Here is a 12,255-nt window from a genome sequence, read left to right on the forward strand (position 1 = left end):
TGAAGACCTGAGTAATTGTCCACAACTTTTGCTCAACCTTGGCCAACTAAGACAGTCGATATGCTTCAAAAATCTTTTTGTGCCTGGCGTGTGCTGTCCAAGAAAGTCATCCGAACAGTGAGTTTTTTAATCAATGATATTGCTCTTAATAAAACTTCAATAACCAAGAAATATCATACTCGTTCATCGTACACTTGGAGTTGCATTAAGATTTGATTCACATTTAATGCCGTGATTTTAAAGAGAATTAACTGAACAATTTTAAAATAAGTTCACCAATAGTAAACAAATATTTTTGAAAATGTATTTTTATAACGAATATTCGGAGAAAACGTATCAAGTTTCTTGACACGTCTCATAGTTATTCATCTCAGACATTCACTAACAACTCCAAAAAGATTAGCCAACATGCTCGTTGACTGTTCAGCTTTTGATTACTATTATTTTTTATTTTTTTGGAAATCATCACGTCAATATTTTGCGAGAGTACCGTTATAACATAGCGTACAATAGAAAGTAATGTAAAATATAAAGCAAAAAGTGTTTTCATACTATCTCTAGCGTTCACATAATATTGTATTGTTTACACCACTGTCTTATCCACTTGCTTTACTCGAACGTTAAACTTAATTGCCAATGACCTTGTCGGTCTCGCCATAACCCATGCTGCATTATTAGTTGTGCGCAGTATATCTACAATCATTTTGAACTAATCGTGATTTAATAAACACGTGTAAATCACGAGAGGAGAAGGTAAAACCTGGACAATGACATCCGCCGAAAAATCGTGTAGTCCCTTTCGGTTTTAACCGCTTTTGCGCTCTATTTAACCCGATCACTTGGTCTTTCGTTTGTTGATTACATCTGCTTGAGCAATCGCCTAATCAAACATCGATTTTCACTTTTGATTTTCACGCAAAGACTCCGTCGGTTGCATATATTACCACGTCCTATTCAAAATGACAGGTTTTCAAAAATGGAAAAAACGACTTACTATGATAATTCGACGAGTATCTTTTGTGAGAAGTGCAAGTGAAACTCTCATTTTAAAATTTATTGTACCCATGTATAATATGTTAATGCAAAGTAGTTCAACACAAAATAACAACGCACTTCCGCAGTCGTTTTTTAGTGTCAAAACCATTTTTTTCTACTCTACTAGCTGTTACATGCATCTCGTGTCAAAAGAAAATTCTTTAATCCGTTCCGCAGTCAACTTGATGTTCAATAATAAATTAAGAACAATAACGTTATGGAATTCTACCAATTTTGTATGCGTGATATAATATTTCGTCCAATGGACACCTAATTTCGCATAGAGAAATTCTGCTTTTTTATAAATATGCCAAAAAATATTTATCATTTTGATGTTTTATCGATTGTAATTTTGCGGTAGTTTGCCAAAAATGGAAAGAAGTATTTGCAGATAGTATTTAGCCACGAACTCGTCGCGGTTGAAAATAATGAAAGTGCACTGGTTTTATGGTTTAATCAATTATTTCATTTGAAATTTTGTAATCTGAATTGAACTTTTAAAAATCAACTTCAATGCACAAATTTAAAACAATTTTATTTTTTGCTCTAAATTTTATTATTTAATGACAGAAATCCATATTTACTGTTTTTTAATTCGGTCGGTACACGACTCCATTTTTTTAAGTTCTTAACATTTTTTTTCAGATCTGTTCAAAATCCACAAAATATAAACACGGAATCGATATCTACAACTAGACCACCACCGGTAAATAACCGGCCAATAGCTGTTACGCGCCCACCACCGACTGTTGTTACTCTAACGACCCAAGCTCCTGTTCAATTGACTACCACCAAACCGCCAATACTTACCTCTGGTACCAACAACATTTTTGATGAAGGAGGTAAATAAAATACATCATTGCAATTAACACGATTTTTCACTTAGTTAAAATTTAATGGTTTGGTAAAAAAACATTCCAAAACATAAAAACCATTTATTGTTTAGACTTGAAAGTCACATAGTGTAGACTACAATGTATAGAGGTATTTTTTAACGTACAATGACAATTAAATATCGTGCATGCGAAGGAAAACGTACACTAATATACAATACTAAGTACCATTTGGTTGTGTTGCCACCGTTAACCTCTTTCAAATTTGACACGGTATTGCCAATCACGTTTTTCTGGTTCGTAAAAGGCGGTATCTTTACAAGATGTTACCGGTTTTGCTTAGGCGTTAATTGTTCACAATTTTTGGGTTTTACAATTATATTATAATTGAAATTCCGTTGGAAATTAGATAACTGATGAAATTTAGCATAAATAATATACATTAAACAGTCTACTTTGGAATTAATGCATATAAATATTGGAATCACTGAATGTATACTAAATTTTATTGAACTGATTTTGGAATCAATTATACTCAATAAAATATAATATTAACCTATGTTATCTCTTATCATAGAATGTGGGCGACCGGAAGTGCCAAAATACCGAGTTGTCGGTGGAGACGAAGCTTTACCCGGGCGATGGCCATGGATGGCTGCTATATTTTTGCACGGGACTAGAAGAACAGAATTTTGGTGTGGAGGTTCCCTCATAGGTCCCAGGCATATCCTTACAGCTGCTCATTGTACAAGAGACAATAGACAATTACCGTGATTATAATAATGATGGAGTACTTATTATTTATTTTATAACATAATTTTATGTTTATTAGATTTAATGCCAGACAATTTACTGTGAGATTGGGCGACGTAGATCTTCGAAGGGACGATGAACCTTCATCCCCCGAAACATATCACGTGGTCGAAGTAAGGGGACATAAAAAGTTCTCAAGGGTAGGATTTTACAACGACATTGCTATCCTAGTGTTGGATAGACCAGTGAAACGCAGCAAATACGTTATACCGTTATGTTTGCCACCAAAGAGCGCAAGGTCTGAAACGTTTGTAGGTCAAGTTCCAACTGTCGTAGGATGGGGCACAACGTACTACGGTAATATCCAGAACATTTTAGTAAAAAAATCGATCAATTTTAAACATTTTCGTATTGTCTCAGGTGGTAAAGAAAGTACTGTACAAAGACAAGTGGAACTACCTGTGTGGCATAATAGTGACTGTGATAGAACTTACTTCCAACCGATTAACGAAGACTTTATATGTGCAGGTCTTAAAGAAGGAGGCAAAGATGCTTGTCAGGTAAAATTCAAAATATTGTTTAGATAAATACATTAGTAGTTAGTTTATCGTACATTAATTAACAAATAAAATGTATTGAAATATTACATTTGATTTTAGGGTGATTCTGGAGGTCCACTAATGTTAAAAAAAGATGGTAGATGGATTCAAATCGGTATAGTATCTTTTGGTAATAAATGCGGTGAGCCTGGATATCCCGGTGTGTATACAAGAGTTTCTCGATACATAGACTGGATCAACGAGAATGTTATATAGTTACCTTCAACTTTACATCTGTTCAGAAGTAAAGTAGGAGCAAAATTTAAAGATCGTTACAATAAGTCGTGACTCAAAACGTACACATTTTATTGATTATGAGCACATGTGTAATTTTAGCAATATTTGTAATTACCGAAAGATTGTTTTTATATTATTATTTAAAGTGACATCTCAATTTTTTGAAATTATATAGGTCCCATTATTAACATAATTTTTCACTTCTATGCATAATATAATAATAAATAATAAATATTATATGTATATATACCACTGTAAATAAAAATTATTTATAAAGAAAACATAATATTATACGTCAAACTATAATAGCTAATTGTTGCATTGATATTATAATTTGTAATAATAATTTATTGATGATTTTGAATGGTAAGCAAGACTATTAGGCTTTTAAGTATCATATATTAGATATAATATTACATTTTTTTATTTTCAATTGTAAAATATTATATATTATTATATAATTATTATTTAAAGTGAAAGGATCTAAATTAACTAAATAATTTTGGTTCACCAAAACGCATGTATAAATTTTATTAAATATTATGTTAGGATAATGCTATTTTTTGTAAATTATAATAAATTATGTACTAAATACAATAATTTTTTTACAATAGTTTTATTTGTGAATAACGTTTTTTTTAATACAAAGTATTGAAGAATAAATATTAAATATTTCAGAATAAAATGTAGAAATTAATATACAAAGACCTCGCTAAATTTTGTTTAATAAATAATTATTATACTGAAATATTCCTTTTGTTGAATATTTTTTAAATTAAATTAAACTCTTTTTTTTTTTTTTATACACAAAAAAAAATAGTTTATCAGTTATAATCTGGCGAGTCCGAAATTCTACTTTTGTATATTATTATTAAAATCAATTATTAATTATTATAATCTAAAATTTTATTAATTTCTCTAAATCTATAATTCGATCATTAAAAAGAAATGGCTCAATGAAATTACGAGAATATATTATAATACATTTAAATAGTGTAAATCAGTACAAATTAAAAAAAAAAATTTGTGGCGTAATAATATTATATTTTATACTCTAGGTGTTCATTTTTTATATACTTGAATTTTTCCATGAAGAATAATCACATTAAAACAATAATTTAATCAAAATACACGTTACATTTAATTACTTAAATATTTGTAAAATGCTTATTGCTGCTAAATCATTGTAAACTCTTAGAACGTATCTACGATAAACCATTTTTACATTTAATAAACTTATACTTTCAGGGATAGAATTTTATTTTAATACCAGTAAAAGATTTGTATAGAATTAATTGTACAAAAGACGTCATCTGACGTCATTTTCATTATGGGTCAATTTAAGAAACAAGAAGGTTATCGACAAGTATGAATAATATTTTATAATTTATACCGAAATATCAATTGATCTTTAACTTTAATTGTGCTGATATTATTTAGTTCAATATTTTCCCTAAAAGAATGAAATTAATTTAAAGTGAAATGAAATTTTATTATAAATTAATAGATTACAAAATGTAGAATAAGTTCAAACATTATATAAATATTTTGATTATTATATGAAATTACTTTTTCATAAAAAATAAGGGCATTCTAGTAAATGTAGGCGCCTAAAAAAAATTAATCACCCACTTTGAAGTTCTTCACATTAAACTAAATACACAGTTGTTTTTGAAAACGTAATCTATTTGTACGTATTTAGCCTATTTTGAAATATTAGTACATTAATGAGCTCCAAAATATGCCTTTGTTAATCATATGGGAAAATAAATATTTCATCAAGACTAATCCAATGCAATGATTACAGAAATAAAAACTTCATTATTATTTTATTACCTTAGTTTAAGCTCGATGCGACGTTAAATTAAATAATTGTATTTAATATTCTTTAACGTATAGGTTGAATGTCATCCTTACTTTAACCAGAAGAACTTAAAAGAATTTTGTTATGAAAAAGAAATTATTCTTACTGCTTATAGTCCACTAGGTTCTTCGGATAACTCATGGAAAATGTCTGATGGTCCCTCATTGTTGGAAAATACAATCATTTTAGACATTGCTGGTAAACACGGTAAAAGTGCCGCTCACGTTTTAATTAGATACCAAATTCAAAGAGGAATTATTGTGATCCCAAAGTCAGTGACGAAACATAAAATAGAATCTAATTTTTACGTATGGGATTTTGAACTTGACAAAGATGAATTTGGTCCAAATTGAGGAAATTGATTGTAATTGTCGTTATGTACAACTCAAAGGGAAATTATTTCAGTAAAATCTTAGCATTATTAATTAATATAATAACAATATAGAATCTTTTTTTTTTTAGGAATATGCATTTAAGGATTATCCATTTAATGATGAGTATTAATTTTTTTTTAAGATTAGTAAAGAATAGATATAAATATATGATTATACAGGAACATATCTACGAATATTGCCACCCTAATGACCATTTTTTATGTTAATTAAAAAGATTTTTCTCAATTTTTTATACATAGTTATTTTAGCTGAGAAAATATTGATGTTACCATAATATGTTTTTTTTAAATATATGTCCACGAAAATTCTCAAATCCTACTGGACCAACTTAAATAATTAACACGCCAAAAGAACTAAATTTTAATCTATTTGAACCTTTTATTGTCAAAGTTTAAAAAACCTCTTAGTTTGAAAAAAATTAGAAAAATACCTCAAAATTACAATATTGTAAAAAATGGCATTTTTCAAATTTTTTTTTCTGCATTTAAAAAGGCCTCTAGATGCGGCCTTGGGTTTATACATATTATTTTATGTGCTTAATTTTCTGCAATTAAAAAATTATGTTGCAAATTAATAGTAAGCACTATAGAATTTGAAATATCTTAGTAATTTGACTAAAAATATCATAGACAGATAAACAAATGTGTGAATGTCTATGAAGTATTATAATTAAGTATCACAAAAATTATGTCATTAATAAAGTACATTACTTTATAAAAGTTTTTATTTTTATTTTTCCATAATATTCATTTTTAATACTCAAAATTTTATATAAGAGGTTTGCCCTTTACTTTTGTACGTAGCTCTATAGTCGAGGGGATTAGATTTTATGGGGATGCTAAAAATTATTTTTTGGAGGAGGAAAATAATTTTTATATAACAATGAACATAATTTCGCTAAATTTATGCAAGGGCTTAGTCTTCTAGTTTCCCACCTTACTCCTATGTTTGTCCAGTAATTTCATGTGCTAGTACCTGCATGTGTTAATCAGGTTTGTTCATAACATGATTTTAAAAAAAAACGTGTCTAAAACATAGTTGAACCGTTTAAAATGTCCCATAAAATCAATATAAATTTTAACTATTTGGTGTTTTAAACTCCGCGTGTTTAAAATGTAATAACGTTGGTATTAATAATTTCTACCTTTGTTTAAGGTTTTAAAACTTTGTTTTTGCTAGTTTGAAACTGAACATTCATAATTTTAATTGATTTTACTTAAAAGCTTAGAGTTTTGGCTACACTGAATTTGACCTCAAATATGATTGTTCTCTCTAGCTAGATAACGATTACATTTTAGTTATGTGTTTGACCCGTCATTGTGATGATTTGAATTATTAGCTTTTAACAGTCACATTACAACAGAATACTTTCAAGCGTTGTGTTGCTATGCCTGTTGCATGTTAAAACAGTTTAGCACTAATACTCTACTAAAAAGTTGTATACCTACATTTTGAAGAACAATTATTATCTGTACTTAATCATTTTATTTTTAAATGGCTTCAAAAAATCAATTAGTTACATTTAACAATGGTCAAAAATATCCAATCGTAGGATATGGGACTTGGAAGGTAATTTTAATTTAAATTAATTAACTTGCTATTTATAGTTGACTTATAAACTAATACAAATTATAGCTTTAACTACCAATTAAAAGATGCCACTACATTACACATGATTTTATCATTTATTAATAATTCCCTTGACAATTGCCTTACAAATATTTTAATATTATTGTCATAGCGATGTATAATTTTATTTTGAAATATTAAAAACTTAAATTAAATTTGTTTTCAAATTAAAAATTATTTTTCACATAAATTAATCTATAAGACTTTCAACATAAATCAGTGTTATAAGAATTGTAAAAATATTGTGATTATTTCATTGTTTTATACAAAGGCAATGTGTGAATTTAATTTTTTTTAATATAAAAAACTAATTTAAAAAAAGTATTTGTAATATTATAACAATGAATATTTTTACAAATGAACTAATTACTGTTAAGAAAATTTATAATAATTGTATTTAGTAGTGTAGCTATAGAGGGGATAAAGAGGCTATAGCTTCTCTCCCATTAGGACAGTATATGACTTTGATGATTGTAAGAGTTAAAAAAGTCCTTAATTTCTCACAAGCAATAATCCAGTGTATAACATTTAATTTATTTATATTAAATTATCAAATACACGTAAAAATAGATTGTAGGTTTAGTAATTTTATCTTCTTAATTAGATCTTCAATTTATTATTATTTGCTATTAAATATGTATGCATTTTTATTTTTTATATATCTAGTCTAAATCTGGTGAAGTTGAAAATGGCGTTAAAGCTGCAATTGATGCTGGCTACAGACATANTCTGGTGAAGTTGAAAATGGTGTTAAAGCTGCAATTGATGCTGGCTACAGACATATTGATTGTGCCTTAGTTTATGGAAATGAAAAAGAAGTAGGACATGCTTTACAGCAGAAGTTCAAGGAAGGTATTGTTAAACGAGAAGATCTATACATTACTAGCAAAGTAAGTAGTGTTATTTTTATTGTTGTAAATAACTATCCAAACTTAAAATTATTATGTTATGGATAACATTCTATTCATTACCAATTTAGTTGTGGAACACATTTCATCAACCTGATTATGTTAAAACAGCCTTGAAAAGAACTTTACAAGATCTACAAGTCAGTTATTTAGACCTATACCTAATTCATTGGCCAATGGCATTTAAAGTAATATTTTAAAAAATACTTACATTAAATTTCTTAAAGTATAGTTTTAAAATATGTTAATTATTTTAAGGAAGGCACATTAGAAGATACCTTGTTTCCGAAAGATGAAAATGATAAAGTGATTGAAGGTACAACTTCATATGTAGAAACATGGAAAGAATTAGAAAAATTAGTAGAAGAAGGTTTATTAAAATCCATTGGATTGTCAAATTTTAATAAGAGACAAATTGAAGATATTCTGAGAATTGCTAAAATTAAACCTGTTACAAATCAAGTAAATGATTATCCAATTTTTATGAATTGTATTAGAAGTACTATTACACAAATCACAAAATATGTTTAGGTTGAATGCCATCCATACTTAAACCAAAAGAAATTAAAAGAATTTTGTGAATCCCATGGTATATATTTAACAGCTTACAGTCCTCTTGGATCTCCAGATAGACCTTGGGCTAAACCAGATGATCCTTCACTTATGGATGATCCAAAAATTATTGCAATTGCCAACAAATATAAAAAAAGTCCAGCCCAAATTCTCATTAGGTATCAGGTTCAAAGAGGAGTTATAGTTATTCCAAAATCTGTGACTAAAAGTCGTATTGAATCAAACTTTGACATTTGGGATTTTATGTTAGAACAAACAGATATGGACTTAATTGATACATTTAATTGTAATGGTCGTGTTTGCCATTTAATATGGTAAAGTAGTAATATTTTAATAGTTATCAATTATATTACTGAGAGTAATATTAATTATAATTAACGTTTTAGGAATAAACATATGAAGGATTATCCATTCAATGATGAATTTTAAGTGCACTGCATTCGTCAAATGTATTTATATAGTTTTTTGAAGATTTATATCACAAATTTCTTAAATACTTTATTGTTATTGTGTAATACTTAATATTAAATGATTTTTTCATTGTAAAAATTATACTATTGAAAAGTTGTTTGATTCTAAAATGTATGTGTATTTTTCTTTTAAAGCAATGAGAATTTTAATTGGTCAATAAAAATTTTTAAGATGAATATACAATTAGAATGGGCGAAATATGAATTATTTAGTACAAGCTTAATCCATCTATGCTACATACCCACACTATGTATTTAATACTCATAAATTAATGAGTACTTATCCTAAATATATTATCAAACCGTCAAAAGAAAAGTATTTAAAAATAAAAAGAACATTTTTGTCATATTAGAAACAAATTATAAAAAAATAAGCAAATATTAATGTATTCTAAAATATATTACTAAAAAAAAAGGTTAAAATATTTTCTGTAGCTAAAATGTCTGAACATGATAGGACACCTATATACATTTAAAAATTCTTTTTAAAACCTGATATTAAATATTTTTTAATTGACACATTCAATAACTTTTTGAAAAATCGAACAGACGATTAAAAAGTAAACATAATTTTTATAAAATTCTTCTGAAAAAGATAACTTTTCATCTTAATATTAGCTTCGATGCGAAGCTAAGAAGGTATTAATTTTATTATGTTTTTTTTTTGTACCTGGACGCTCAATTTCAGCTCTTGCTGGACCGATTTTAATGAACAATACGTCAAAAGATCACAAATCGTATCTAGTTGAAGACATTACCCTCAAAAATTGAAAAATTTCCCTCGTTCCCCGTAAATGGGGGAAACCTCCAAAAAAATTACAAATTTAAAAGTCGCTAATTTTCGAAATTTTTTTTAATAAAAACTGCCGTAACTTTTTCAAAAATGAACATATTAATATAATTTTTTTTTGTTGTAAATTTGACCCTCTATCTGCCCACAAAGGGAATTTAAAATGACAACTTTTTCACAAAAAATTAACTTTTGAAAATATTCCGGAAGGTCTGACACTTTTATATATATCTTAAAATAAAGCTAATGTAATATACTTTAATTTGAAAAAAAAAAATTGACCTCTGGACTTGTCTTCATGGTGAAAATGGCTACCGAATGCTATTTTTGTGTGAAAATTTTCGATTTTGTATTTTATATTTTTAACTTTATAATGCTATAACTTATTGAAAAGTATATGGATCAACACAATTTTTTTGTGAGAAATAATATTTTTTAATAATCCCCTTTTCATTCGACATACTTTATCTTAATCAAAATATTAATAAAGAACTAGCAGATCATGTAGCTTTTGGAATAATACACCAATTTTTTTAAAATTAAACACAATCTAAAGATTTGCATCGAAGTGTTTATTTTTGATAGTGATTTTAATCACTGTCAGATATCATTATACTTGATCCAACTATACCATGTCACAACTGTGCCGCGACCCCCTTGTGCTGGGTTTTGTTTTTTTACTTAAAACTACCATAACTTTTAAAAATGACCGAATCAATAAAAACATTTTTTTTATAGATACCTTAGGTATTTAACCAAACCTACCTTATGATTTATTATTGTGAACATTTAACCCCTTACTAGCCCACAGGAAAGGGTTTCAAAATGGCAACTTTTTCAACTTAACTTTTGAAAATGTTCCGGAAAGACTGACACATTTATATATACCTTAAATTAAAGTTTATGTAATATACTTTAATTTGAAAAAAAAAAATTTTACCTCTGAATTTGTCTTCAAAAATGACTACCGTATTTAAAAATATGCTATTTTTGTGTTAAAAATTCTAAGTTTTTTAATTTATTTTATTTTAAAATATCTGACAAGGGGAGTACACTGATTTTCATAAATATTATATAAATCAAATTGATATAGCATAGAAAGCTAAATTTATTTAAATTTTTTTGCTTTTTTTAAGTAGAGAAAAATAACATTGAAATTCAAACTAGCTTAAATTGCCATTTTTTTCAACCGAGGGAAACGACGTACGACGTGTTTTATTTTAAAATTTGTTGGGGTACAAAGTTCCAATCCACGTATGGCAAGGAATTTTTTGCATTTTTTCCTTAATTCTTTTTAAGTTAAATTTAAGTTAAGAATAAATTTGATTTTTATCAAATTTCAAGAAGAAATTTCTTATTCATATTAAAATTATTTTACAATATTTAAGGTTTTAGCTTCGATGCAAAGCTGATAAGTTATTTTTTTGTGGCTCATTTATTTTCTCTGCTCTAACCTAATTTTTTCAACGGTACGTCAAATGATTACAATTTGTATCTAATTGAAGATATTACTCTCAAAAATTGAAAAAAAATTCTAATTTATCAATTAAACAGTTAGTTATTCCATGTTCTCCATAAAGACAATTAAAATCATTTATTTATAATGTTTTCAGTGGCGTAAATAACACCCCCGCGATTCGGGGGGGGGGGCGCCAAATTACGAATGCTCAATACCTTATTAATAATTAACATGATTGAAAGCATAGTAAAATTTAGTAAAGGGGCGCCGTCGAAAATTCTGCGGGGGGGGGGCGCTTGCTTAGTGACGACACTGAATGTTTTCAAAGTATTTATTGACGAATTAAGTTCGGATATGAAAGGTTTCAATTACAAAATTAAATCATTTTACTTTGTAATTTAATAATTTTTTTACTCTATTTGTGTGTGCTACTACTAGTCTATAATATTACAAATATTTTGGTAATATATTGCTATATAAATCATTTCTAAAAAAAATGATTGTTAANTCTATAATATTACAAATATTTTGGTAATATATTGCTATATAAATCATTTCTAAAAAAAATGATTGTTAATTTCTCCTGAATTAACAACGGATTTTTAGATCTTTTTAACAACTTTTTTTTTATTAGTCATTTTAGTTTAAGTAAATCATTAAAATTAATTCAGGTCATATTTCAATTGTAGAATCATTTTAAACACTAATAG

The 12,255-nt window shown here is 27.2% G+C and overlaps 3 protein-coding genes across 3 annotated transcripts; all 3 read left to right on the plus strand.

Moving 5' to 3' along the window:
- Positions 1-4: 4 nt before the first annotated feature.
- On the plus strand, positions 5-3,731 carry LOC126909420 (venom protease-like; the record flags this gene model as incomplete). The annotated part of the gene is made up of 6 exons (XM_050691846.1): positions 5-117; positions 1,681-1,877; positions 2,446-2,638; positions 2,701-2,978; positions 3,042-3,181; positions 3,281-3,731. Coding segments are annotated over 6 exons (1,077 nt in total), but the record flags the coding sequence as incomplete, so codon positions are not given.
- A 1,056-nt stretch (positions 3,732-4,787) lies between these two features.
- LOC126909423 (aldo-keto reductase family 1 member B1-like) lies at positions 4,788-5,674 on the plus strand. Its single transcript, XM_050691848.1, has 2 exons — positions 4,788-4,823; positions 5,357-5,674. Exons 1-2 carry the CDS (start codon positions 4,788-4,790, stop codon positions 5,672-5,674), a joined length of 354 nt encoding a protein of 117 aa, XP_050547805.1.
- A 1,341-nt stretch (positions 5,675-7,015) lies between these two features.
- On the plus strand, positions 7,016-9,486 carry LOC126909421 (aldo-keto reductase family 1 member B10-like). The gene is made up of 6 exons (XM_050691847.1): positions 7,016-7,285; positions 8,068-8,235; positions 8,325-8,441; positions 8,512-8,715; positions 8,785-9,140; positions 9,213-9,486. The coding sequence occupies exons 1-6, from the start codon at positions 7,211-7,213 to the stop codon at positions 9,253-9,255; spliced, it is 963 nt and encodes a 320-aa protein (XP_050547804.1). The 5' UTR covers positions 7,016-7,210; the 3' UTR covers positions 9,256-9,486.
- The last annotated feature ends 2,769 nt before the right edge of the window (positions 9,487-12,255 follow it).

Source organism: Daktulosphaira vitifoliae, unplaced genomic scaffold (genome assembly GCF_025091365.1).
Source record: "Daktulosphaira vitifoliae isolate Bord-2020 unplaced genomic scaffold, ASM2509136v1 Scaffold_373, whole genome shotgun sequence".
NCBI lineage: Eukaryota > Metazoa > Arthropoda > Insecta > Hemiptera > Phylloxeridae > Daktulosphaira > Daktulosphaira vitifoliae.